General features: G+C 33.1%; 1 protein-coding gene across 8 annotated transcripts in view; it reads left to right on the top strand.

Moving 5' to 3' along the window:
- Positions 1 to 26,760, top strand: part of CPNE8 (copine 8) — a 194,523-nt gene that overhangs the window by 68,598 nt on the left and 99,165 nt on the right. For all 8 annotated transcript variants that reach the window (XR_010383209.1, XM_064491748.1, XM_064491752.1 and 5 more), the window contains exons 6-8: positions 2,053 to 2,129; positions 16,171 to 16,234; positions 19,269 to 19,372. Coding sequence is in view for 7 of the 8 variants with exons in the window: in XM_064491748.1 (XP_064347818.1) it covers positions 2,053 to 2,129; positions 16,171 to 16,234; positions 19,269 to 19,372 (245 nt within the window). In the remaining variant the exon portion in view is untranslated. The remainder of the gene's footprint in view (positions 1 to 2,052; positions 2,130 to 16,170; positions 16,235 to 19,268; positions 19,373 to 26,760) is intronic.

The raw sequence follows: 26,760 nt of genomic DNA, 5'->3' as shown, positions 1-26,760 counted from the left end.
TTAGAAAAGAGTTCTAGAATTCCCATGTTTTACTGACTCAGAAGAGCAATGATATATTCCAAATATTTATTAAGCTCTGTGTGCTATGAAACTTAGAAAAACATGTTTTGTTTTAAAAAAAAAAATCCGTAAACATCTCTGTGAAGTCTGTTAGGACATTGGGAAAGACATGTTATTTTTAAGGATATTTGATTTAAAGATGTCAAGGCTTTACCTTAAGGACTTTTTACCTAGTTGAAAGCAAAATTTTAGATGATTTGCAGTTTTATGAGGATATTGCCATTCTGCCAGCCATCAAGTTCCAAATCTAGATTTATTTTCTGTGTCTCCATCTCTCAATTCCCCCTGCCGCCCCCACATGTGCAATACAGCTTGCACCAAATCCTGTCACTTTTCTGTCACTGTTCCCAACCATTTGCTACAACTTTAGCTTGGCTCTTAACACTTACCTTCTTATTAACTATTATAGCCTTCTGATGAATCTGGCATCCAGATTTTTCTCCACTCAGTCCAACCTGCGAATTGGTACCTGAGTAATCTTCTGAATTCACTGTTCTAATGGTATCTCTGAGTTGCCGAAAGGCTGCCAGTTGCTTCTGATTATCCTAAGGCAATTTTTCTTTTTTTCCGGCTTGGCCAAGAGGTCCCTTCAGTCTTGGTTCTTCATCTCTGTTTCTGCCTTTTGTTTGAGTTCTGCTCCTTTCTCATTGCATTCTTGCCTGTAACTCTGATCTGTTCTCTAGCGCTGAAATGTTCCAAATGCCTGGCTTTCCATCATCTGATTCCTACCTGGCTCTCAACGCTTACTTCCTTTGGAAAAAATACTCCTTTCACAGTCCTCGTCTACAGCAGTCTTTATCCTCTCATGAGGCTTAGAGCAGCCTCCCCTGAATAACGTAGTTTTTACTTTTCTGGTTTGTTAGGCATTTACGAATGTTATTTAGTAACACTTAAAATAACATTTTGTTTGCTGTCATTCCTCTGCCTACCCTTTTTAGTGCTTCTCCTGGGCCAGTTCACGGTACAATTTAGGGAGATCGCCCACTTTCTTCTTTAGGACAGCTTGGAATATGATTCCACACAGGCTATTACTGGAGAATGTGCCTCTCCCCGAACCACCTCTATGTTTTCTTGACCCACATATCCAGATGGCGTCGGAACCCTTATTTTATTGACATGTGAAGTTGCACTGTGTTTATGATATTTAAATTCATAGGCAGTATTTCAACCTTGAATCCAAATATCTGGGTTAGTCCTGACTGCTCAAAACATGAAAGAAAGAACCTTCCAGATGATTAGTTTGTCTGTGTGTGAAGTTTGGTAGTCGTAGCAGACTTCTCATTTTGCAAGGTTATCCTGAGTCTTGAAAATGAGAATCACCTAGTGATGTGTTAATAACTTTATAATGTGTTATACTTAACCCATTTTTGGTCACTTAATATATGCTAATATTAGCTTATGTAATAATTCATTGAACCCTCAAAATAACTTTACAAGGGGGTTACTACATGTTAGAGATGAGGAAACTGGAGAGCTTAATAATGACCTCAGTCACAAGTGGTCAGTGGTGTTACTGTTACAGACGCCTGGCAGTGTGACTCTGGGACTGAATTGTAGCCATGATATTGCACTGCCTGTCTGGGAGTAGAATTGGTCGCGTTAGCCACCACGGCTCTGTGCTTTCATGATTTGCCTTCTCAACCAGAAGTGTAGTACTTCAGAGACATCTCAAGTCAAGCCAATTGGGGATTCAAATCCTGGAACTTTTTTTTTTTCCATTTTCATTTCCATTTTTAAAAAGCTAAAGAAAATAAACGCAATGTCTATGAATACTCACAATAACAAGCCAGCTTAGTCATTAGAAGGATAAAAGGCTGTGTAAACTTAGGGGTCAATCACATGCTGAAATTAGTGCATTTTGAGCTTATTTTTTATTGGAAGTTAGAGAATTCAGTATTTCAGCAATGGAAACAATTCAAATATGGTGTCCAAAACACATAGTGTTAAGACAGTTTGGGAATGTATGAGCTTTATTCCTTTTATCTGTTTTAGGACTTTCTGGGACAAGTGCTTTGTACACTGGGGGAGATTGTTGGTTCACAGGGAAGTCGCCTGGAAAAGCCAATAGTGTAAGTACTTTTAAATTTAGACAATGAAATATTAACTCTTCATTTTCTATATTGGCAGTTTTGAATTGATGAATATGTAGTTGTAGACCAAAAGAATGTTGTAAAATCTTGAGTCTTTTCTTCCCCAAAATAATTTTGACATGTTTGTAAAGGATAATTTATATTTCAGCCATCATATGCCATGCTGCAGAATGTTCACAAAATAAAGTGAGCAGATTTACACAAGGAAGTACACTGTTTTCCTTTTGGTTGTACTATTATTTCTTAGCTTTAGTACTTTTTACAGCAGAGATTTTACTCCTTTCGGCCAGGGACTATATATAGTACCACCTTTTATACCATATGTTTAATAAATGTATTTTTGGTGATTGAGATTTTAATAAATTTTACTACAAAATTGGTCTGGTAGAAGGCAAGAAGTATGTTACTGCTAAGAGAAGGTGCTCACTAAGAATTACATTTTCCGTATTCACCTTCAATTATGGGGATCGTGTTTAATTTTCAGATCAATTGCGTGGGATGATCCTGCCTTCTCTAGTTCCATATAAGGCAGAAAACAAACTCAAGACATTTTCCCTAATTCTTTCCTCTCCTCGCCCCTCTTCTTTCCCACTCCCTAATTTTGATTTTTTGGATTCAAAAACTGTTTTTTTTTTAACTGTTTTTAAAAATTAAAAGATCTGGAAGAATATGAGCAAACCACACTGTCTAAGGGTTTGGAATGTTGTAAAGTCTCTGTCTTCACCAAGCTTTTAAGAATCTCAAATTCACAAAATAAGTAAGTCAAAACTCTGCAAATCTATTCACCTTTAACGTCAAACACTTGAAATGGCTAAAGCATCATTCTCCCATTCCCTGTACAAAATGAAACTTTATGCTTAGTCTATTCTTAAGCTAATAGGTCTATGAATTCTAACTTTTTTCATTTAAATTGGTTTTCTTACAAAATTCTGACTGTCATTTTGAAAACTTTTGCATACCAACTACCTTTTTAACATTCTTTTCATGTGATTTTTTTTTTATGTTATTGTAGGGTTTGGAAGTTTATGGTTGAAATATATGTGTCCACTTTGATAAATCAGTGATAAGTAATCTATAGAGCAAATACAAATGTTTTAGTAAGTATACATAATTCTTACTGCATTGTCTTAGTCTAGTGACTCAGGCCCATAATCATTCTTAGAAGGTTACTCAAGCCCTCCCTTTTTTTATGCTGAAAAAAGAATCAATATTATGTATGCAATGCCACTTTTAAAGATGCCTTTAATATTCTTGGAGAGGAAACAAAGGCCTTTAAAATACAGCCTTTTTTAATTTCAGAGCCACAGGATAGAGATTTTTATGGAACTTTCATAACACTCATATTTTTAAATTGATAATTTTATTAAAAAATTTTTATCTGATGTTATTTTCTCCACAAAAGGAAATCATAACTGTTATTTCAGGAAAGTCTTAAATTACATAGACTTTCCCAGTGGAAAATCAGCATTACATTAGTCTTGAAACATGTTAAAGACTTGGTATTATATTGCCTGGAATATGTGGTAAAAGGAATGTAGTGTAAGATGTGGTCCTTATTCAGCTAATTCAACAAATCTTCCTAGACAAGACCAACAGAAACAAATTCATGCTACAAGGTGAAGATTCCTGGAGTCATGATTGGCAGAATATGCTAATGTGGGGTGTCTCTGCTAGCAGTTGAGTCATAATCATTTTACATAATCAGAAAGGATGGAATGCTCTTTAGATTTTTATTTTTCTAAGCTCTTGCTGAGGCTAGGGTGGCATAAACGAGGCAAAGCCTTGGGAACTTTTTCAGATAACATGGAGCTATTGCAACTACATGCTTGGCTTCATCTATAGGATATTTTGTAATTCAGGCAAGTTTATTAAAAGTGTTGATATTACATCTATCTTCTTGAAAATGATATAATTCATTCAGTTTTTTAATGCATATGTAACTAAACTTTTTTCAGCCTTTGACTTCACTGGGCAATCTTACCAGGCAAATAAACATTAAGAAAAGGGTTTGAAGATGGGCTTATTATTTGAGCAGTGGGAGATTTTTTGATTTTTCTCAGTAAGTTTAGCTAGGCACAGGTTAGTACTAAATGGGTAATGAAATGTAGGGCTTGGGTATAGCAGAGATTGGCTCCAGAAGAAAGAAGCAAAGAACAAACTCAGAATTGCAAAATGTTGGTCTATTACATGAGTAAATTAAATTAGATTATTTGAGGTAAAGAGAGCAGAGGAAAGAGATGAGAGAGTTCTCAGGAGATTAATCAAAAATAGGACAGTAAAATTGAATGCATCTAGCTTGCTCGTAGAAGAGTATTTTGGATTTATTATCAAAGGATCAGGTAATATAATCATGTGCTCTCACCTGGGCAGTTACTCCAACCCAGGTGGACACTGGATTGGAAAGCAGTAACAACAACAAACATTTTATAGTCACTCACCCTCTTGCTTGAGAAAAAGACTGGCTTTTATTAAGATCTTTAGCCATGAGACAGGCACATCTCTAGAGAAAGGGAAACATGGGCATTGAACTGGGTCCGCTGGGCCATGCTTTGAGAGAAGATGCAGCTTCTGTCCACATGGCATTTTACCTCTGTATCTCAACTTCAAGTGAAAAGCAATCTAAACCATTCATACTTTTTGCTTGAAAAAGCAAGATTGGATTGACAAAGACAGTGAAATGTTGCTTGTGTGGATGCTGTATCTGCTCATAACATCGAAGTGGCCCTTCATAGCAGCTGGTCCCCTCCATGGATGCATTCAGATTCCACACTTATTCCTGCTAGTCCCTGCTCAGTGGCATCTTTTTCCATGTACCTGATTTTTTTGAACCAATCTAATAGGCAGATGGTAGGGAGAGATGGGAAGGTTGGAAGATACAGTATTTCAGTGGAGGAGGGAATGGCTTTGGAAGAAAGGGTGGAGACAGGTTGGGTACTGGAGATGATGCAAGGTCAGGGAAGTGTTTTCTTCTCTGACGGGAAGTTTCATGACAAACACACATTCTAAAGGTTTCTTACTTATCACATAAAATAGAAAAATAGTGGAATATATGAAAGCCTGGCAGAAATGATAAGTACATACTGGGCAAATAGTATGTATTTAACATGCAGCTCTTACGTCTATTTTTCAGTCCCTTTTGCTTTCTCCCACCCCTCTCCTCCCTTGTGACTCTATCCTGGCCAGGATTTAGTTGTTTAGGGCAAAGATAATAGTGTGGGATGATCACTAAACATGATCATTTCGCAATGTCTGTTCTTCATGGGTGGAGATAGAAATAGAATCGTACACTCTCCTGCAGCCATTACCTTTGGCAATCTTGTTAAACAGTTAGGCAGTTTTTTCTATCTAAATAGGTATAGGCTTTCAAATTGTAGCACAGGACAGAGACAGATAATCCAACCGCAATTAACAGAATTGACTCAAAGTGACTGTAAAAGTCTTTCTGTGTCCCAGATGTTGTATATCTTAAATAGCATTATCCAAGTGATCTAGTGCTTATTTATTAAATTTGTATTGGATACTTATTTTCCTGTTAGTGTCCCATTTATATTCTAAGTGATTCAAACTAGTCCCTTGGTTTTTTCTCTTTAAATGGCCCTAGTTTAAATGAATTTCAGTTAAGGTACTCAGTAGAATGTCTGCTAGCCTCTTCATTGCAGTTGTGTTATATATCCTCAGAGGTGGTCTTTTAAAAATGATGTTAACTGTAAAATTTGGAGATTTAAAGCAAATATCATTTCTTACTTCTTTTTAATTAGGCCTTTGAAAACTAAGTTATGTTTATTACAAAGGAAAAATGGTTTCTTGTACATAGCCTCATTCCCTGTTAAATAATCAGAATTTGAATTGAAACTCATCTTTAATTTTTTGTACTTGCAGTTACTGCTGTCAGTTTAAAAAAATAGATTTTCTCATTTTTATGAGAATACACGTATTTTATAATATTTTGTAGAAACTTGTGTGAAATTTTTGAAACTGATGTTCAAGAATTTTTAATTTACTTTTTAATAGCAGCTCGAGGGTTTCACAATTTCCAACAATCTTTTCTGTTGGATTCAAGTTTTGAGCAAACACATTTGCCATATTTTAATTCCATCCTACACTTTGGTCTTTTCCCTGAACCTTTCTAAAATAAGTCTTTTGCTACTTAATTTGCCTGCAACATTTACTGTGTCTTCCTATGACTCATCAGCTCCTCTCTTTAGGTCGTCCCGTTATTATTTAGCATTATACTCACTCAGCAGTGTGTTTTCTCATGCTGTGAGATTGTATCCAATTTTCTTCCTGATGTTCTGAGAGAGTCATCGTCTATCTTTAGAGATCTCAGTGATGGGTTCAGCTAAGCCTTCCAAAATGCTAGAGTCAGCACCACTTTAAGAAAGATTGCGATCTCTCCTCTGGGAGGAAAGCATTTATTATGTTCATCATGTAATACACCTGTTTGTTCCTGTTACTCTCTTCTAGACTGGACAGGTTCCAAATAAAAAGATGGAGCAAGGAGGTAGGGACTGGTTGTGATTAGAAAGATCCTTACTCTGGGGAGGAGTGGAACCCTGGGATAATTGAACCAGCAGCTGTTTTGGCTGTGGGAAAAGGTTATGTTCTTTGTAGGCTGACTGTAGCAACTTGTGATCTAGGCACTAAGTAATGAGTAGAGGATAAAGGGAGGGATCCAAGAGGGACTAGTGAGTGTCCTGACAGGTGTGAAGAGTACAGGGACAGGAACTCTGAAACGGGTGATAATTGGAAGACAGGTTTGTAGTTGTCTGATGGATACAGGAATCCCAACTCTGACATAAGGTTCATGGGTAAAGCCCAGTGGGTGGTAAAGTTCAACAAAAGAAGTGTTAGGAGAGGAATAAAGCATAAAGGAAGCTTGGGAATAATGCAGAAGATCCAAATAGAAGAATCGGGCTTAAAGCAGAACCTTAAAAGGTTGGCTTAAAGCAGAACCTTAAAAGGTTGGCTTAAAGATTTGACTCAAATGTGGCTTTATCCTGAAAGCTCTGCTAAGATGTGAGTGCATGTAAAGATAAAGAATCAGCATGGAAGGAAGAGAAGGAGAAAGGATAGGAGAATGGTTAGTCTTAACAGTGAGAAACATACAGATTTTACACTAAAGCAGTGCATGTCTTTAGTGTGCAACTTTTGCATGTAAAAATATAATCAAATTTGGCGGAAATTATGACCTTCAAAATCTTCTTGACTTTATTAAATTCCCTGAAAATTAGACTGACACTGTTATACTCTCAGGTTTATTTTATTAGAAAGAATATTGAGCTGGGAATCAGAATTTGATGTTTTAAGTCCCAACTCTGTTACTAATTTTCTATGTAATATTATAAAATTTGTACATCTATATACTATAACTGTGGATCCCATTTTTAATATGAAGAATTTAGCCTACAGATAAACAGATAGCCACTGTAATAGAGTTGATAATACATAGACTTTGGGGGTAGTCAGACCTGATTTTCATAATTGATTAGGTATATAATTTGAGCAAATTACTTTAAGTTCCTGAGATCCAGTTTCCTCATCTGAAAGATGTAAATAATATACTTTAAGATTGTTGCAAGAAATAGCAATGCTTAATATAATACATTTGTCATGGAGAACACTGGAATTTAATAAACATTCGGTTATAATTATTAATATTTCCATTTTTCTTAAATATTCAGTATCTTTTAGGAAAGATTTCTTAAATCAAATCCCCTAATAATCTCCTCCCTCCCTCATGAAGTTTACCATCTATTCATTAAATGAAAAATCATATTCTATGAAAATTATACTACAGATTTAGACCAGAAAATAGGCCATTTTTAGTATTTATGAATTTTATCACATTGCAGTGGGAAAATTCATGATTTTTATTCATAGAGGTTCATTCACTTTTCTGTGGAAAATAGTTGTGGGTAGTTAACAGAATTATCAGTAATTTAATTATTGATGAAATAATCTACTTTGGAGAAGACAAGTAGTTGGACTAAGATAATGAGAAATGGGCAGATTAAAAATACATATTGAAAGCTGATTTTATAAAGATTGGTGATAAATCAATAGTCTTGGTTGAAGCAGAAGATTTCAAGAATGACTTTCAGATTTCTTGCACAGGTAACTAGGCAGATGGATGTACCATATTTTGAAAAGGAGATGATAATCCATTTTTGGGCTATGACTGATAAGCTCTAGGAGTAGATGGGTCATTTTGTCCTTGTGTTGTAGATGTTGGTGTTCACCTAGAGTGTAAACATCTGTTCTCAACAGAATATTAGCAAACTGAATCCAACAGCAATTTAAAAAGGATGGTTCAACATATGCAGATCAATCAATGTGATACACCACATCAACAAAAGAAAGGACAAAAATCACATGATCATCTCAATAGGTGTAGAAAAAGCATTTGATAAAATTCAACATCCATTCATGATAAAAATTCTAACCAAAGTGGGTATAGAGGGAATATATCTCAATATAGTAAAAGCTATTTATGACAAACCCACAACCAACATAATACTCAACCACGAAAAGTTGAAAGCCTTCTTGCTAAAATATGGAACAAGACAAGGATGCTTTCTCTCACCAATTCTATGCAACATAGTATTGGAAGTCCTAGCCATAGCAATCAGACGAGAAAAAAAGAAATAAAAGGAACCCAAATTGGAAGAGAAAAGGTAAAATGGTCACTATAGCAGATGACATGATACTGTATATAGAAAACCCTAAAGACTCCACACAAAAAACTACTAGACTTGATGAATGAATTCAGCAAGGTAGCTCAATACAAGATTAACATATAGAAATTTGTTGCATTTCTTTACACTAACAACGAAATATCAGAAAAGGAAAGTAAAAAAGTAAAGTCTCCTTTAAAATCTCAAAAAATACTTAGGAATGAACTTGACCAAGGAGGTGAAAAATATATACTCTGAGGACTATAAAACACTGATATAGAAAATTGAAGATGATTCAAAGAAATGGAAGGATATCCTGTGCTCTTGGATTGGAAGAATAAATATTCTTAGAACTGCCATACTACCAAAAGCAATCTACAGGTTTAATACAATCCCTATCAAATTATCCAGGGCATTTTTCAAAGAACTGTAACAAATAATCCTAAAATCTATACAGAATCGCAAAAGATCCAGAATTGCCAAAGCAATATTGAAGAAAAAGAATGAAGCTGGAGGAATAACCCTCCCAGACTTCAGGTGATTCTGCAGAGGTACAGTCATCAACACAGCATGGTGTTGGTGCAAACAAAACCATGGATCAATGGAACAGGATAGAAATCCCAGAAATAAACCCACAGATCTATGGTCAATTAATCTGTGACAAAGGAGGCAAGAATATACAATGGAGAAAAGACAGTCTCTTCAGCAAGTGCTGTTGGGAAAACTGGACAGCTGCATATAAATCAGTGAAGTTAAAACTCTCCCTCACATCATACACAAAAATAAAGTTAAAATGGCTTAAAGACTTAAATATAAGACAAGATACTATAAACCTCCTAGAAAAAAACAGACAAACATTCTCTGACATAAATCTTAGCAATGTTCTCCTAGTGCAGTCTACCAAGACAGTAGAAATAGAAGCAAAAATAAATGGGACCTACATAAACAAAATAACTGGGAGAAAATATTTGTAAATGATATAACTGATAAGGGCGTAATTTCCAGAATATACAAACAGCTCATTCAACTCATTAACTGAAAAACAAACAACCCAATCAAAAAATAAGCAGAAGACCTAAATAGACATTTCTTCTAAAAAGACATACACATGGTTAATAGGCCCATGAAAAGATGCTCAGTACTGCTAATTATCAGAGAAATGAAAATCAAAACTACAGTGAGGTATCACCTCACACCAGTCAGGCTGGACATTATTAAAGTCTACAAACAATAAATGATAGAGATGGTGTGGGGAAAAGGGAACCCTCCGACACTGCTGGTAGGAATGTAATTTGGTGCAACCATTATGGAAAACAGTATAGAGGTCCCTTTCAAAACTAAAAATAGAGTCATCATATGATTCAGCATTCTCACTCCAGTGGGAACTCTAATTCAGAACGATACTTGCATCTCAGTGTCCATAGCAGCACTATTTACAATAGGCAAGACATGGAAGCAACCTAAATGTCCGTTGACAGATGATTGGATAAAGATGTGGTGATATGTGTGTGTGTGTGTGTGTATGTGTATACACACACACAATGGAATATTACTCAGACATAAAAGTAATGATATAATGCCATTTGCGGCAACATGGATGGACCTAGAGATGATCATACTAAGTGAAGTGAGTCAGACAGGGAAAGATAAATATCATATGATATCACTTATATGTGGAATCTAAAAAATAATTCAAATGGATGTAAGTAAAAAACAGAAACAGACTCACAGCATAGAAAACAAAGTTTACCAAAGTGGAAACGGGGGGAAGGATAAATTAGGAGTTTGGGATTAGCAGAAACAAACTACTATACATAAAACAGATCAACACCTGGGTCCTACTGTATAGCACAGGAACTATATTCAATATTTTGTAGTAACCCATAGTGAAAAAGAATATATAGATGCATGTATAACTGAATCACTAAGCTGTACACCAGAAACTAACACAACATTATGAATCAACAGTACTTAAGTTTTAAAAAATCATGAGTAGGTGCTGGGTTACTCAGCAGAACTGGTCCACCAAGTTAGCACTTCCACCACAATGAGGAAGATGGGGAATGGAATGAAGGAGCCACTGCCCTGACTGCAGGTTTGAGGACAACCACCTCAGCCAGGGGAAAGCAAACAGTGAGTGCCCTGCCTCTCAGCACTACAGCCCGTGCCAGAAGCGGGGGCCCTGCCACTGCTGCCACTGGAAAAACCAAGGCCTTTCCAGCTTTCCCGCAGAGGCACTGACTCCCCCTCACTCCACCTTGTTTAGGTGGGAGCCAGTTTAAATGTAGACCCCAAGCTGGAAGAAAGTCTGAGACCTGTGGTCTTCCATTTTCTTAAATCTAACATAGACAGAAACAAATTAGAGGGGGTTTGGAATCATGTCATCTGCCCTATTATCTGCTGTATGATGTAGTGGGCACTTGTCATTATTTTTGTCTCTCTGGCAGAATCCCCCAGAATACTGTCTACTCATCAGTTCTAAGATGTGTTTCACCAATCCTGGATCTCACCAATTCTAGGGATGCACACTGTCTTCTCACAGTTAAACATCACTGATATATGGTGCTTCTGACTCTGAAAGGCCTCTTAGATTCTCCCCCATTTAAGGGATGCCCAAGCAAAGGGAAAAGTAAGTGCTCAGTAAATTTTGGTTATAACAATTATAAACTTCGTCTAAAAAGGGGGGAAATTATTGGCAGCTGTAACATGTTTAAATTGGCTGAGCATTTCATTATAGTTAGAAACTAGACAAATAGATAACTCTTACTTCTGTACCATGATGCTCATATAGAGATATCTGTACGTGTTACTTCTGTAGTTTGCAAATACAAAATCCCAACTATCAGTATCTGCATGGTAGTTGGCAAATCAGATCCCCAACAACAAACGACAACCAATTCTGAGGCTGAAAACAGGATTTGAAATAAGGTATAGGCAATGCTTATGAAAAAATTACAAACAGCACCATGGTACAGTTGTTACCTGTTAATGATTTTAATTTAAATTTTTATAAAAGATGTCAGCTGGGAATTAAATAAATGTGGACATAATTAATATACAAAACTTTGTTATTACTGTTTAGCTAGCTATAAGGTTAGATGCATACATTTTTGAGATTATTAACTCTTACTAATTAATTGTACCTTTTGTTATTACACAGTAATGATTTCTAGCAATCTTTTTAAATTTAAACTCCACGTGTGTGCTATTAATGGAGGTACACTGGTTTTCATTAAGGTTAGGTTTTTTTTTTTTCCTTACCCGTTAGTACATCTTTCCATTCTTTTCTTTTGAATTTTCTAAATTCTTAAATTTTAATCTCTAGTGTAAATAGCTATGTATGAATTCTTTTATATAAAATGACAATCTTTGCTTTTAATCAGTAGAATTTAGTTCATGAACATGTGCTTTTGTAACTATTCCTCTGGATTTATTTCCATCACTTATGAAGTGTTTCTCATCTACGGCACTCTTTTGTCCTTTAATTCCTTTTGAATTGGTCATGTTTTTAAAGCACCATGCCACAATCTTCCTTTTCTAACCTGTGAAGTCCTCAAAAATTGTAGTTTCCTAGGAATTTTAGTATATATTTATTTAGCTTATTAAATTCTATTCATATTAAAGCATTGCTTATTTTCTTCCTGGATAATAAAAGAACATCAAAAGACCTTAAATTCTCACCCACCTAATCAGTGCTGTCATTATCATTTCTATTTGTTATTTTAGTTTTTAATATTACTATTATTGATTTATTATCAGTAATATTTATTATGATTTTAAGTCAATGTTTATTAAGATTTTTTTCATATTCACCACTTCCCTGATTGTTTCTTCTTTCGCCTCAGACTTAACATGTTTGATCATTCTCCTTTAGTTTGAAGTCCATCCTTTAGAAATTCCTTAAGCAAGGGTGCTTGGCTACAGATTCACTCAATTCTTTTCTTATTTCTATTTAAAAATAACTATCTCATACTTGTTCTTAAAAGAGATATACTGTACACAATCCTAGAGAGACAGTTATTTTCTTTCAAATCAATTGAAGATATTTTTTCCATTGTCTTTCAGCTTCCAGTGATTCTTCTGAATAGTCAGCTCTTAATTTAACATTCTTATCTTCATAGGTCATCTGTCTTTTCTGTCTGGTTCCTTTCAAGATACGCCCTTTCCTCTCAGGTGTTTTGACATGTCTCTAACACGTGTATAGGTATACATTTATCTTTATTTGTGCTGCTTGAAATTTATTGGACTTTTTGAATCTGGAAATTGATGTTTTTCAATAGTTCTAGAGGTTTCCCAGCCAGTTTCTCTTCAAATAGTGTGTCTCCTCTATTGATTCTTCTCATTCTGAACCTTCAATAAGATGTATATTAAAACTTTTACCCTTGCCTTCGTGTCTCTAAACCTCTTTATGATAGTTCCTGCATCTGCCTCTCTCTGCTGCATTATGGATAATTTCTTTACATCCTTCTTTTAGTTCATTAATTATTCTGCTGTGTCTAATCTGCTGTTAAATCCATCTACTGAGTTTTCTATTTCTCTGTTATTTCTAGAAGTTCTATATTTTTTTTTCCAAATACTCTTGATTATTTTTATTGTTCTTTGCTAGTTACTCGTATTTCCATTCTTCTCTTTACATTTTAGGTATATTATACATACTTACATTTTGTATGTTATGCATAATATTTTCAGTGTTCTAAGTCTGTGTTAAATTCTTCTGCCTCCTTTTTTCTGGAGACACTAAAACATAGTACTTTTTTTTTGTTTAGGGTTTTGTGATATTTCAAAATGAGCTTATATATATTTTTAACTTTTAATGTGAGGATATTTGAGATGTAGCTTGAAATTCTTCCAGAAAGGTTTTGCATTTACCTAGTAAATGTGATCACTTGAATTAAATTGAATTCTTGGTTTGAATTTTATAACTACCCAGGTAGTGAAAATTAAGGCAGGGAGTTTGGTTAAGGTCTGAATTATTAGAAGACACTTTATCTTTCATAAATCACCACATTCTAAGGCATGGATTTATTTTGTAGGCCTTTCCAAAGTGAATGTTTGTATCTAATTCATGCTACACTCAGAGACTATAGTCATTGTGATCCAAGCTTTATGCTGTGAATTGTTTATTTGTTGAATTCTTCACTTTGTGAGTCCCCCCTTACCTTTTTTTGTGTCTCATCTTTATGCCCTGAGGAGCCATAAAAACAATTCTACAATTAAACTCTCCAGAGTTTACCTCTGCTTGTCTTTCTGGCTTTCCAGCTTCAGTTTCTGATTGGTCCTTATTTTCTTGCCGGGTTATCAAAGTATTTATAAAGACTTTTCTGCAAATTTTATTCTGCGTTTTAAAGTATTTTCAGGTAGGTGTTCAGTCAGGGTGTTTTAATTTGCCATAATGCTGAAAGTATAACTTTGTGATTCACAAATAGAAAAAAGAAAAACAAGAACTGGATTAGGAAAACTAACTCATTAATGATGATGGGGGGATGCTAAAAACAAAGCATGTAATATTCTGAGAAAAAATGTTCAGGGATACACATATTCATTGTTCTCTTAGTTATGAAGACTTAGAGAAAATGGTGCATATAAGCTTGCATGGATTATTGGAGATGAATCATATTCTTGAGGATAGCAATACTTGTTTGGCTCTAATTCCACAACTTTTAGTTCCCAGGAGAAACAGAAGAGTCTGAACTATAATTCGTGATAGGACAAAAGAAAGATGAAGTATACCTTTACAGTGTTAGGATTACTCTTTGGAGGATTCTTTTTTTTTTTTTTTTTTTTTTTTTTTTGACTCTTCCTGACTTCATTTTTATTGGTGATGTATGTATTTTGAAATACACAGTTCCATTTTTTTTTCTTGTATGTGTGTGTGTATATATATATATATTTATTGAAGTACAGTCAGTTCACAGTGTTCTGACAATTTCTGGTGTACAGCATATAATGCTTCAGTCATACATGAATATACATATATTAGTTTTTGTATTTTATTTCACCATAAGTTACTACAAAATACTGAATATAGCTCCCTGTGCTATACAGTATGAACTTGTTGTTTATCTATTTTATGTATGTTAGTATCTGCAAATCTCGATCTCCCAAATTATCCATCCCCCTTCCCTCCCTAGTAACCATAAATTTGTTTTCTGTGTCTGTAAGTCTATTTCTGTTTTGTAAATAAGTTCATCTTTTTTTTCTTTTTTTTTTCTTTTTGGATTCCACATATAAGTGATATCATATGGTATTTTTCTTTCTCTTTCTGGCTTACTTTATTTAGAATGACATTCTCCAGGCATTATTGTATTATTTTTATGGCTGAGTAGTATTCTGTTGTGTAAATAGACCACAACTTCTTTATCCAGTCATCTGTCAGTGGGCATTTAGATAGATTCTTATTGACTTATCTCTGTATCCTCTCATGTAAAATAGGGAACCATGGGCATATCTTGCATTTTCCTTAGTGCATTTTGTTCTTGGTGTCAGCTAGAAGATACATGAGCATATTATTTCATAGACGTGTAGAAAGAAAATTGGGTGGGAGTTTGCTTTGCTTAATTTTGCTTATGTATTATGTATCTTCCTTATATATTGAGTGCCTGTTATGTATAGATATTTAAATCTGTTGGTTTACAAGAGGTTTATATCATGAATTTTGCTGTTACAGAGTTTATAATCAGCTTGGAAAAAGAAGGTAAAAATATGTGATTGTAACCATTTGGGAATAATTAAATGCTAAGTCTATGGCACTGACTTTAAATTCAATAGAATTATAGAGAAGGCTAAATTTCATGTGAGGTTGACTGGGATGAGGTTTCCTGGAACAAGCAAAACTTCATCTGGGGATAGAGAAAGTTTGAGGCACAATAGGGAACAGTTTAACACACTATGTCAGGGTGTAGAAATAGGCACAAAGAAAAAATAAGCACAAATAAGTAACCATGTTGATGAAGGAAGAAAGAAATATTGAAAACCAAGATCAGGAATACGTTTTAATCACATAATAGAAATTTTAGAAGTCATGGGAGAAAGTTATATTAGTTATATTATACATATTACATTATGTTATGTTAATTACATATGATAGACAATATAAAGCCATTGAAAATTCTTGGACAAAGGATTGACATGTTGAAAGTGATCAAAGTTTAATTTTATCAGTAAATATGGATCTATAGAATAAACTCAAGTTTGAAACTGGGAATATATTTTGTTAGAAAGAGCCCACCTATTAGTAGTATGCTTTTTGTTTGGTTATATACAAATAAAATATATAATATTAGCTTATATTATATAATATTAATATAGACTGTTATTGTATATAAGTATGTTTTTTGTTGTTTTAGAGGAATTCCAGGGAAGAAATGTGGTACAATCATACTTACAGCAGAGGAATTAAACTGTTGCAGGGTAAGTAAATATTTCTTTGGATTAAAAAGTATTTCCAATACTTCTTTGAAATGATATTTCTCAAAGTATACTTAAATTTTTAATTCTTGAGTAATTTTAGCAAAAATAATTAAAACTGTATTATATAATTTTATAATCCATAAAATATCATATTAGAAACTTAGTATTTTAACCAGAGAGACTACATTCCATAGTCCAAACAGAATAATCAGTTATTTTAACAGTTTTTTAAATGAATGGAAACTATTAACTCAAAACCTAATGGTAATATCATTTTGGGGATATTAATGTCAGTAATTGTCAATTGTACCAATCAATTCAGTTCTTGCAAAAATTCTGAGGATTTTGTGCGTGATTCTGGAGGAATATTTCTAGTCACTTGACTGTAACCATTTTGTATAACATACTTCTGTATTTCTGATTGAATTAATTAAGAATTTATGTACGGTCTCATGTTGGTTTGAGAAGCCCACATTTGTAGAAGGAAGCAGCTACCACTCCAACCAAGAGCATAGTAAGAGTACATATTCATTAATTTTAGAACATTGCTATTTATAGATGTGATTTGGTGATCTAATCGTCTTTCATACTTCTTGTCTCTGAATATGTATATGTATGTGATAATCTGTGATTTGTATAATGAAGGAGGAAAAACAGAAAGAAGTTTAAGGTCAATACCATATGTGTTCTTTGTGGTGACATTAATATGCTATTTTGTCAAAATCTTGACATTAAGATGATTTTGTATACATATGCTAATGAATACATTATTATTAGTTCTATTTTGAAATAGAACCAAAATATCAAGGGCATAGACTGAGTGTTGGCAGGCAGCATCTTAAACATCGTCTGCTTTCAATTCTGTTGCTTTGTTTGGAAGAACAGGAAGATTCTAAAGCTGCCATGAGAATTAAGTGGAATTGTTACTTAGTGATATAGAGGCATTTTTGCCACTCTTCATGGTAATAAAGCTTTTAAAACATCTGGAATTATATTTTAATGTTACTTATTAATAATAATTATTATTTACATACTTCCCACACTTAGACATTATATATCTAATATTTTTAAATTGTTTGAACTTTGATCTAACTTCACTTATGTATCCTACATTCTGATTCGTAGCTACAGACATAGATAATCAGTGTGATTATTAAGATGTATACACCTTGAAATAATATAACTGTGCTAGTGTAATAGAAGAAACATGTATTCAAAGCAATGATCATGGTTACTTAAGAAGAGACAATGCATTTTAAATGTGCATTTTATCGCATTTTAAAAATAACAGGCATATTATCACTTAGAATTTGTAATGAAATAATTTTATTTCACATTTGACAATATACAAATTGACACTTATTTTCTTGAAAACACCTTGCCAATTGTCAACTTGAGCAGAAACTTTAGAATCAGGACACCTAAATTTCAGTATTATCTCTCTCACTATTCAGCTGAGTCAGGTTATGTTTTTAGAGCTTTGAATTCTGTGTTTGTAAACTGCTCAAAGTCTTTGTACAGGCATACCTCGTTTTACTGTGCTTCACATTATTGCACAATGCATATGATGCAGTTTTTACAAATTGAAGGTTTGTGGCAACTCTGTGGCAAGCAGGTCTATCAGCACCACTTTCCAACAACATTGCTCACTTCTGTTCACTGTGTCACATTTTGGTAATTTTTGCAAAATATCAAACGTTTTCATTATTATTACATTTCATTTCTTGAAATTTCCGGATTTCATTTCTGTATTTCCTGCCCTATTGTGAGTGTTCAACTGGTGGAAGTGATCATATCTATATGTTAAATAACAAAGTAGAATAACACTATACCGACGCTTTTGAAAACCAGAAATCTGGGGCTATGAACTTCTCTGAAGGCATCTCTCTATTCCCAGATTCTAGCCTAAGTATTGCTTGAAAAATATTTGCTAAGTAAGTATAGTAATGAATGTGAAAAAAAGATAGCATTATCTTTTGAATGGTGTTCTAGAATTACTAAAAGGAAATAAGGAGAATTTTATGGGGATGCTTAATAAGTATTGCTGAACTCTGCAAACTGAAGTGGTGAAAAAGAGTGCCTTTTTAGTCACTGTTAACATTTTCTCCAAGTAATATTTAAAACTGTAACCTCTTGATTTAATCTGTATTACTTTGACCTCCCTCCTCTTTGCAAAATTGCTAGCATCTTCTTTCAGTTAAAAAACCAAACAAACCCAAAATCTTGATTTTCATTTTTAAATTATTCTATAGTTTATACCCTTTAAAATGCTTATCATCATTGAATAGGGTTTAACTTCCTTGTTTTATGACACCTCCTCTTGTTTACCTTCAATCTAAACCATGTAGATTATGAGTAGTTGAGTATATAAATTGATAAAAAGGATTGGCTTGCCATAATAATTAACATCCAAATGAATGGTTTAAATTGCAGGTGAAAATGAACATCCTTTACGTTTTTTGAAGCCCAATATATTATAAATTATTTTATAATGTAGCTATTGAGAAATTGCAGTGCATTTGTGTTTAATTAAGAAGGAACATTTTTCCCTTTAGCTAGTAAACTATTGTCAGTCCAGATATGTCTTTATTTAATCATCTAATACATCTCAACATCTAACACATGGTAGATTAGTAGTAGATGCCCAATAAATATTTCCTGAGGAAATTAAAAAAAAAAAACACTTATCTTCTAGAAATGTGTACCTAAGTTACTAAAGATATGAATGGAGATCTTGTTTTATAATATTGGGTACCTAGATTTATCTAGCTTAATAGCACTTTTCTGGGGTGGAAAATGTTAAAGAATTTTAGTAAGTAATATTTCTGTGACTAGAACAAAAACTTCCAGGAGTCAATTTTTTAGTCTTAACAGTCCTTAAAAAAAGCAATTTTATGTTTTCTGGGATTCTCACACATTTGGTCATTTGCATTAAAATGGCAAATTTGTTTTCTTGTCAAATCTTGCTTGTGATCTGCAGTTTCTAGTTATTTATAACCCAGATTTTGAGCTGTTTTATTAATTTTGTTTGTAGGATGCTGTTCTGATGCAGTTTTGTGCAAACAAATTGGACAAGAAGGACTTCTTTGGAAAATCAGATCCTTTTCTTGTATTTTATCGAAGTAATGAAGATGGCAGGTAGATTTATCTCTTATGCATTTTAAGTCTATGATAAGTATGATATCACTTTTTTCTCAGAGAAGCTTAATTAAATTGATAAACAGTAGAATATAAAGATACAAATTGATTTCATTTTTTCATCTCAATAAGAATGTGTAACTTTATAAGCATTTTATATGTTTTGTTTGATACTTAAAATACTGATTTTCAGCTTCATAGAAACATTTGGATATTTGGATATTTTATCAGTTTTGATTAGGCTGGTTTCTATATGGTTTGCAAATGTATTATAGAGTAGAATTTTTAATTTTATTTTTTTATTGAAGTACAGTTGATGTACAATATTATATAAATTACAGGTGTACAAGATAGTGATTCACAGTTTTTAAAGGTTATACCCTATTTATAGTTATTATAAAATATTGGCTAAATTCCTTGCTTTGTACAGTATATCCTTGTAGCTTGTTTTATACATAACAGTTTGTACCTCTTAATCCCCTACCCCAATATTGCTCCTCCCCCTTCCCTCTCCCCACTGGTAACCACTAGTTTGTTCCTTACATCCATGAGTCTGTTTCTTTTTTGTTATATTCACTAGTTTGTTGTATTTTTTAGGTTCCACATATAAGTAATATCATACAATATTTGTCTTTCTCTATCTGATTTATTTCATGTAGCATAATACCCTCCAAGTCCATCCATGTTGTTGCAAATGGGAAAAATTCACTCTTTTTTTATGGCTGAGTAGTATTCCCTTGTGTATAGTATAATTTAATACATATGACTCTACCACTAGATACATTTTATTATTGTTTTCTGTGATTCTTATCGGACTTTCAATATATTCATGGAAAAGTTTAGTGGTTAAAAATATAAGCTAAAGGTCTGCTACCTAGATTTAAACCGTTACCCTGATACTTAATAACTATGGGACCATAGCCAAGTTTTTAAACTCATGAGACTAAGTTTCCTGATCTACAAAATGAGCTAATAATCATAGTTACCTCACAGGGCTGGTGAGAGTATTAAAGGAGTTACCAACAAAAAAACATTTAGAAGCTTGCCTAACACATAAGAAGAATTATGTTAGCTGATATTATTATTATTGTTGTTATATCTTATAGTATGTTTCCTTTTTAGTTTTCCTTAGGTATGCAAAATAAAATATTAGCTAAAGAGAAAATGTCACTTGGAGACTGAAAATTAGGGCAATAGAATAGATTGAAACTTAAGGGAATGGAATGTAAAAAAAAATAACCTGTCACTACTGCTACACTCATAAATGAAATTATACATGCTAATGTTATGTAGTAAGTATAAAATGGTGCATAAAGTAGAAAGTTTGCTATTTAAAGTGAATACACTGAGCAATATAAATTGATGCTTTACATATTGTATGATTTTTGTTGATGCAGCTACTAGTCAATTGTTGGTTATTTTTGTTATGGCATCGTGTTACTGGATTTTGCATACTTACTTTCTATTTCAGTGGTAAAACTGTTAGAGTAGCATTTGCATCTGAAGAGTAAATTTTTATCCATGTGAAAAATATTGGGCCGTGAAGAAAATAATTGTATTTGCCAGTCATTTCAAAGATCGAAAAAAAAAAAAACTAAAGAATAGTTCCAAAAAAATTTTTTCATTGAAGTATAGTTGCTTTACAATGTTTTGTTAGTTTCAGGTGTAGCAAGTGATTCAGTTTTTATATATATATAAAATATATATATAAAAAGTATATATATATATATATATATATATATATATATACTTTTTCAGATATTTTACATTATTGGTTATTATTACAATATATTGAATATAGTTCCTTGTGCAATATACAATAGGTCCTTGTTGTTTATCTATTTTATATAGATAGTAATGTGTATGGGTTAAGCCCAAACTCCTAATTTATTACTACCCCCTTTTCCCCTTTGGTAACCATAGTTTGTTTTCTATATCTGTGAGTCTATTACTGGTTTGTAAATAAGTTCATTTATACCATTTTTTTAGATTCTACATATAAGTGATATCATGATATTTGTTTTTCTCAGCCTGATTTACCTCACTTTATATTATAATCTCTGGGTTCATCCATGTTGCTGCAAATGGAATTATTTCATTCTGTTTTATGGCTAAGTAGTATTCTGTCGTATATATACACATACCACCACTTCTTTATCCAGTCATCTGTTGATGGACATTTAAGTTGCTGCCATGTCTTGGCTATTGTAAATAGTGTTCTGTGAACATTGGGGTGCACATTTCTTTTTGAATTGGAGTTTTCTCAGGGTATATGTGCAAGAGTGGGATTGCTAGATCATATGGTAACTCTATTTTTAGCTTTTTAAGGAACCTCCATATTGTTCTTCATGGTGGCTGCATCAATTTACATTCTCACCAACAGTGTATAAGGGCATGTGGGTTGATTTCTGGCCTTTCTATCCTGTGCCATTGATCTATGTGTCTGTTTTGTGTTAATTCCATACTGTTTTTATTACTGTAGCTCTGGACTATAGTCTGAAGTCAGGGAGCTTGATTCCTCCAGCTCTGTTCTTCTTTCTCAAGAGTGCTTTGGCTATTCCAGGTCTTTTGTGTTTCCATAAAAATATTAAAATTATTTGTCCAGTTCTGTGAAAAATGCCTTTGGTAATTTGATAGAAATTACATTGAATCTGTATATTGCCTTGTGTAGTGTGGCCATTTTAACAATAATGATTCTTCCAGTTCATGAATGTGGTGTATCTTTCCATCTGTTTGTGTTGAGTTCAGTTCCTTTATTAATGTCTTACAGTTTTCAGAGTACAAATCTTTTGCCTTCTTAGGTAGGTTTATTCTTAGGTATTTTTTTCTTTTTATGCAATAGTAAATGGGATTCTTCACTTCTCCTTTGATATTTCATTATTAGTGTATAGAAATGCAACAGATTTTTGTATATTAATCTTGTATCCTGCAATTTTACTGAATTCAGTGATTTGCTCTGTTAGCTTTCTGGTAGTGTCGTTGGGATTTTCTGTGTGTGGTATTATGTCATTTGCAAACAATGACTGCTTTACTTCTTTTCCAATTTGGATTCCTTTTATTTCTTTTCTTTTCTGATTGCTTTGGCTGGTACTTCCAAAACTATGTTGAATAAAAGAGGTAAGAGTGTGCATCCTTATCTTGTTCCTGATCTTTGAGGAAATGCTTTCTGCTTTATGCCATTGAGTATGATGTTAGCTGTAGGTTTGTCATATATGGCCTTTATTATGTTGAGGTACATTCCCTCTATGCCCAGTTTCTGGGATGTTTTTCTCATAAATGGATATTGAATTTTATGAAAAGCTTTTTCTGCATCTATTCTGCATCTGGATATTGAATTTTATGAAAAGCTTTTTCTGCATCTAATTTTATGAAAAGCTATTTCTGCATTAAATGGTTTTTATTTAAATGGTTTTTATTCTTTAATTTGTTAATGTAATGTTTCACATTGATTGATTTCCAGATATTGAAAAATCCTTGCATCCTGGGGATAAATCCCACTTGATGGTGGTATGTGATCCTTTTAATGTACCATTGGAGCTAGCATTTGTTGACGATTTTTTAATCTATATTTATCAGAGATAATGGCCTTTAATTTTCCTTTTTTGTGACATCTTTGTTTGACTTTGGTTATATCTTTGTCTGGTTTCGGGTGATGGTGGTCCCATAGAATGACTCTGGAAGTGTTCCCACCTCTACTGTGTTTTGGAATAGTTTCAGAAGGATAGATATTAACTCTTCTTTAAATGTTTGGTAGAATTCGCCTATGAAGCCATCTGATCCTGGACTTCTGTTTGTTGTGAGGTGTTTTTTTTAATGATTTTTTAAATATCAGTACTGGTAATTGGTTTCTTCTGATTGTTCCTTCCTGGTTCAGTCTTGGGAGATTGTTTAAGAAGTTGTCAATTGGTGTATGATTGCTCATAGTAACCTCTTATGACTTTTTGTATTTCTGTGGTGTGGGTTGTAACTTCTCCTTTTTTGTTTCTAATTTTATTGATTTGGGCCCTCTCTTTTTTTTTTTTTTTTTTTTTTTTTTTTTTTTTTTTTTGATGAATCTGGCTAAATGTTTATCAATTTTGTTTATCTTTTCAAAGAACCAGATTTTAGTTTCATTGACCTTTTCTATTTCTTTTTATTCTCTATTTCATTTATCTCTACTCTTATCTTTATGATTTCTTTCCTCCTACTAACAAAAGCTTTGGGTTTTGTTCATTCTTCTTTCTATAATTGCTTATTTGAGATTTTCTTCTTGTTCCCTGAGGTACGCCTGTATCACTGTAAATTTTATTGTTAGAACTGCTTTTACTGCATCCTGTATGTTTGGATTGTTGTATTTTCATTTTGATTTATCTCTACGTATTTTTGGATTACTCCTTTGAAATATTTTGTGATCCATTGGTTGTTTAGTAGCATATTGTTCAGCCTCCATGTGTTTGTGTTTTTTTCCATTTTTTTCTCATAGTTAATTTCTAATTTCATAGTGTTGTGGTTATAAAAGATGCTTGATATGACTTCAGATTTCTTAAATTTACCAAGGCTTTCTTTGGGACCTAGCATATAATTTATCCTAGAGAATATTCCATATGCAGTTGAAAAGAATGTGTGTGTTCTGCTGTTTTCAGATGGAATGCCCTATAAATAGCAATTAAATTCATCTGATCTAATGTGTCATATAAGGCCAATGCTTCCTTACTGATTTTCTGTCTGGATGATCTTTCCATTGATGTCAGTGGGGTATTAAAGTCCCCTGCTATTAGTGTGTTACTGTCAATTTCTTCCTTTATGTCTGTTAACATTTCCCTTATATATTGAGGTGCTCCTATGTTGGATGCATATATATTTACAATTTCTATACCTTCTTCTTGGATTGATCTCTTGATCATTATGTAGTGTCCTTTGTCTCTTGTAACAGTCTTTATTTTAATGTCCATTTTGTCTGATACAAGTATTGCTACTCCAATTTTCTTTTGGTTTCCATTTTTGTGGAAACCTGTCCTATCCCCTCACTTTCAGTCTGTATGTGTCTCTAGATCTGAAGTGAGTCTCTTCTAGGCAGCAAATACATGTTTTGTTTTTGTATCCATTTGTTCAGTCTGTGCCTTTTGGTTGGAGCATTTAGTCCATTTACACTTAAAGTAATTATCAATATGTACTTATTGCTATTTTGTTAACGTTTCACATTTGTTTTCCTAGGGCAATTTTTCCCCCTTTCTTCTGTTCTCTTCTGTTGTGATTTGGTGACTATCTTTATTGTTAAGGTTGGGTTCCTTTTTCTTTATATATCTATTATAGGTTTTTATTTTGCAATTACTGTGATGCTTTGGTATTGCAGCCTGTTGCTTTAAGTTGCCAATCTATTCATTTCAAATGCGTTCTGAATACCCTGCACTTATACTCTCTTCCTTCACAATTACTGTTTTTCATGTCGTATTTTATATTTAATTGTTTTATGTATCCCTTAACAGCTTATTGTTGATGCAGATGATTCTACTGCTTTTGTCTTTTAACTTTCCTACTACTTTGTGTGTGGATGATGTCCTACCTTTACTGTATGTTTACCTTTTCTGGTGAGCTTTTCCATTTTGTAATTTTCCTGTTTCTAGTTGTGGCCTTTTCTTTTCCCACTAGAGAAGTTCCTTTAGCATTTGTTGTAAAGCTTGTTTGATGGTGCTGAATTCTTTTAGCTTTTCCTTGTCTGTAAAACTTTAGATTTCTCCATGAAATCTGAATAAGAACCTTGCTGGGTAGAGTATTCTTGGTTGTAGCTTTTTCCCTTTCATCACTTTAAATATATCATGCCCCTCCCTTCTGGCTTGAAAAGGTTCTGCTGAAAAATCAGCTGATAGTCTTGAAGGAGTTCCAAAGAAACTTGCTATTTGTTATATGCTACTTGTTGCTTTTCCCTTGATTCTTTTAATATTTTCTCTTTATATTTAATTTTGTCATTTTAATTACAATGTGTCTAAGTGTGTTCCTCTTAGGGAGAGTTAATCTGGTATGGGACTCTGCTCTTCCTGGACTTGGGGGACTATTTCTTTTTCCAGCTTAGGGAAGTTTTCAGCTGTTACCTCTTCAAATATTTTCTCAGGCCCTTTCTCCTCAAAATTTAGTTAATTGTAAAGTTCTTACATCTCCTCTTGTCTGAATGACTTGTTTCCTGGATTTTCTATTCTTATTCTTACTAGTTTTCTTTACTTATAAAGATTAGTTGTACAATTAATAGAATTTCAGTCTCTCACATATTTAATGCTACTGGTGACAGATATATTAAAATTTTACTATGCTTATAAAAATAGTATTAACTTATTAATTAAATGAAATATAAATATTAAGTAACTAATCCAACAATCTCAAATCATTTAAAAACAACTATTGCTAAAATTTGGTGAATCTCATTTCAGAAAATTTTCCACTTGTACTTACACAGAGGAAATGGTTTATCAGCTAGATCCAAATATACATTTTAGGGCATATGTGTCAATGTGTTAATATACATATTTTTAATGAGTTTTGAATTAGTAAACGTTCTTTTACTCCTCACTTTTTATGTGTAAGTCTCTACTTTTAACTGCCAAGACTTTAGCTTTATTTTTAACGTGTATTTCACAATGGAGCTACTTAAAAATTTACTTATTGCCTGATGTGTTTGAGGCTTATATTATCAGAAAGAATACAACTTAATTTCTACTAGATGTGTTAATGAAAATCCATAATATATGATTATAAATTCATATTTTACTGCTTTCACATTTATTTAGTTACTTGACCTATATGCATAATTAGGTATTAATTTTCCTTTGGAACAGCTGTGTTTTAGTAATTAGCTTCATTTAAAGTATTTTATTATAGGTTATTTAGTAAATATTTTTCTTACAATACTATTTGTAATACATGTATACATGTACCCTTATATTTAATTATATAGCAATACTCCAAAATATTCAAAAGAAGTACATCAACTCCTGTCAGAATTTTCAATAGTTACACTAGTGCTGGAATTACTAGTGAGATCTTACATTACAAATGAGAATGATCAGTAGAAGACAGATGACTACCTAACATAAGTAACTCACTAAGATGAGTCATCAGTTTCTTAAGAGAAGTTTCAGAGTGTTTAATTACTATGACTGATGATACTAGGAATATAACTGAAATTTGATTTAATTATAAGCAAAATGTCTTAAAAGTCAGTAAGTTGTTGGGCATGTTGGTTTGAAGATGGTTGTTTCATTGGTTGCTCTCTCTCTGTCTATGTGTCTATCCATCTAATCTATCCTCTAGCTACCTATCTGGATATCTGTCTATCTATTATTTACCATCTATCATCCATCTAGCTATCTGTATCTATCACCCTGCCAGAGATTGGTATATATTAGAATATGATACAA

Source organism: Camelus dromedarius, chromosome 11 (genome assembly GCF_036321535.1).
Source record: "Camelus dromedarius isolate mCamDro1 chromosome 11, mCamDro1.pat, whole genome shotgun sequence".
Classification (NCBI taxonomy): Eukaryota; Metazoa; Chordata; class Mammalia; order Artiodactyla; family Camelidae; genus Camelus; species Camelus dromedarius.
The sequence above is the reverse complement of the archived record's forward strand: the minus strand, read 5'-3'. Positions and strand labels throughout refer to the sequence as shown.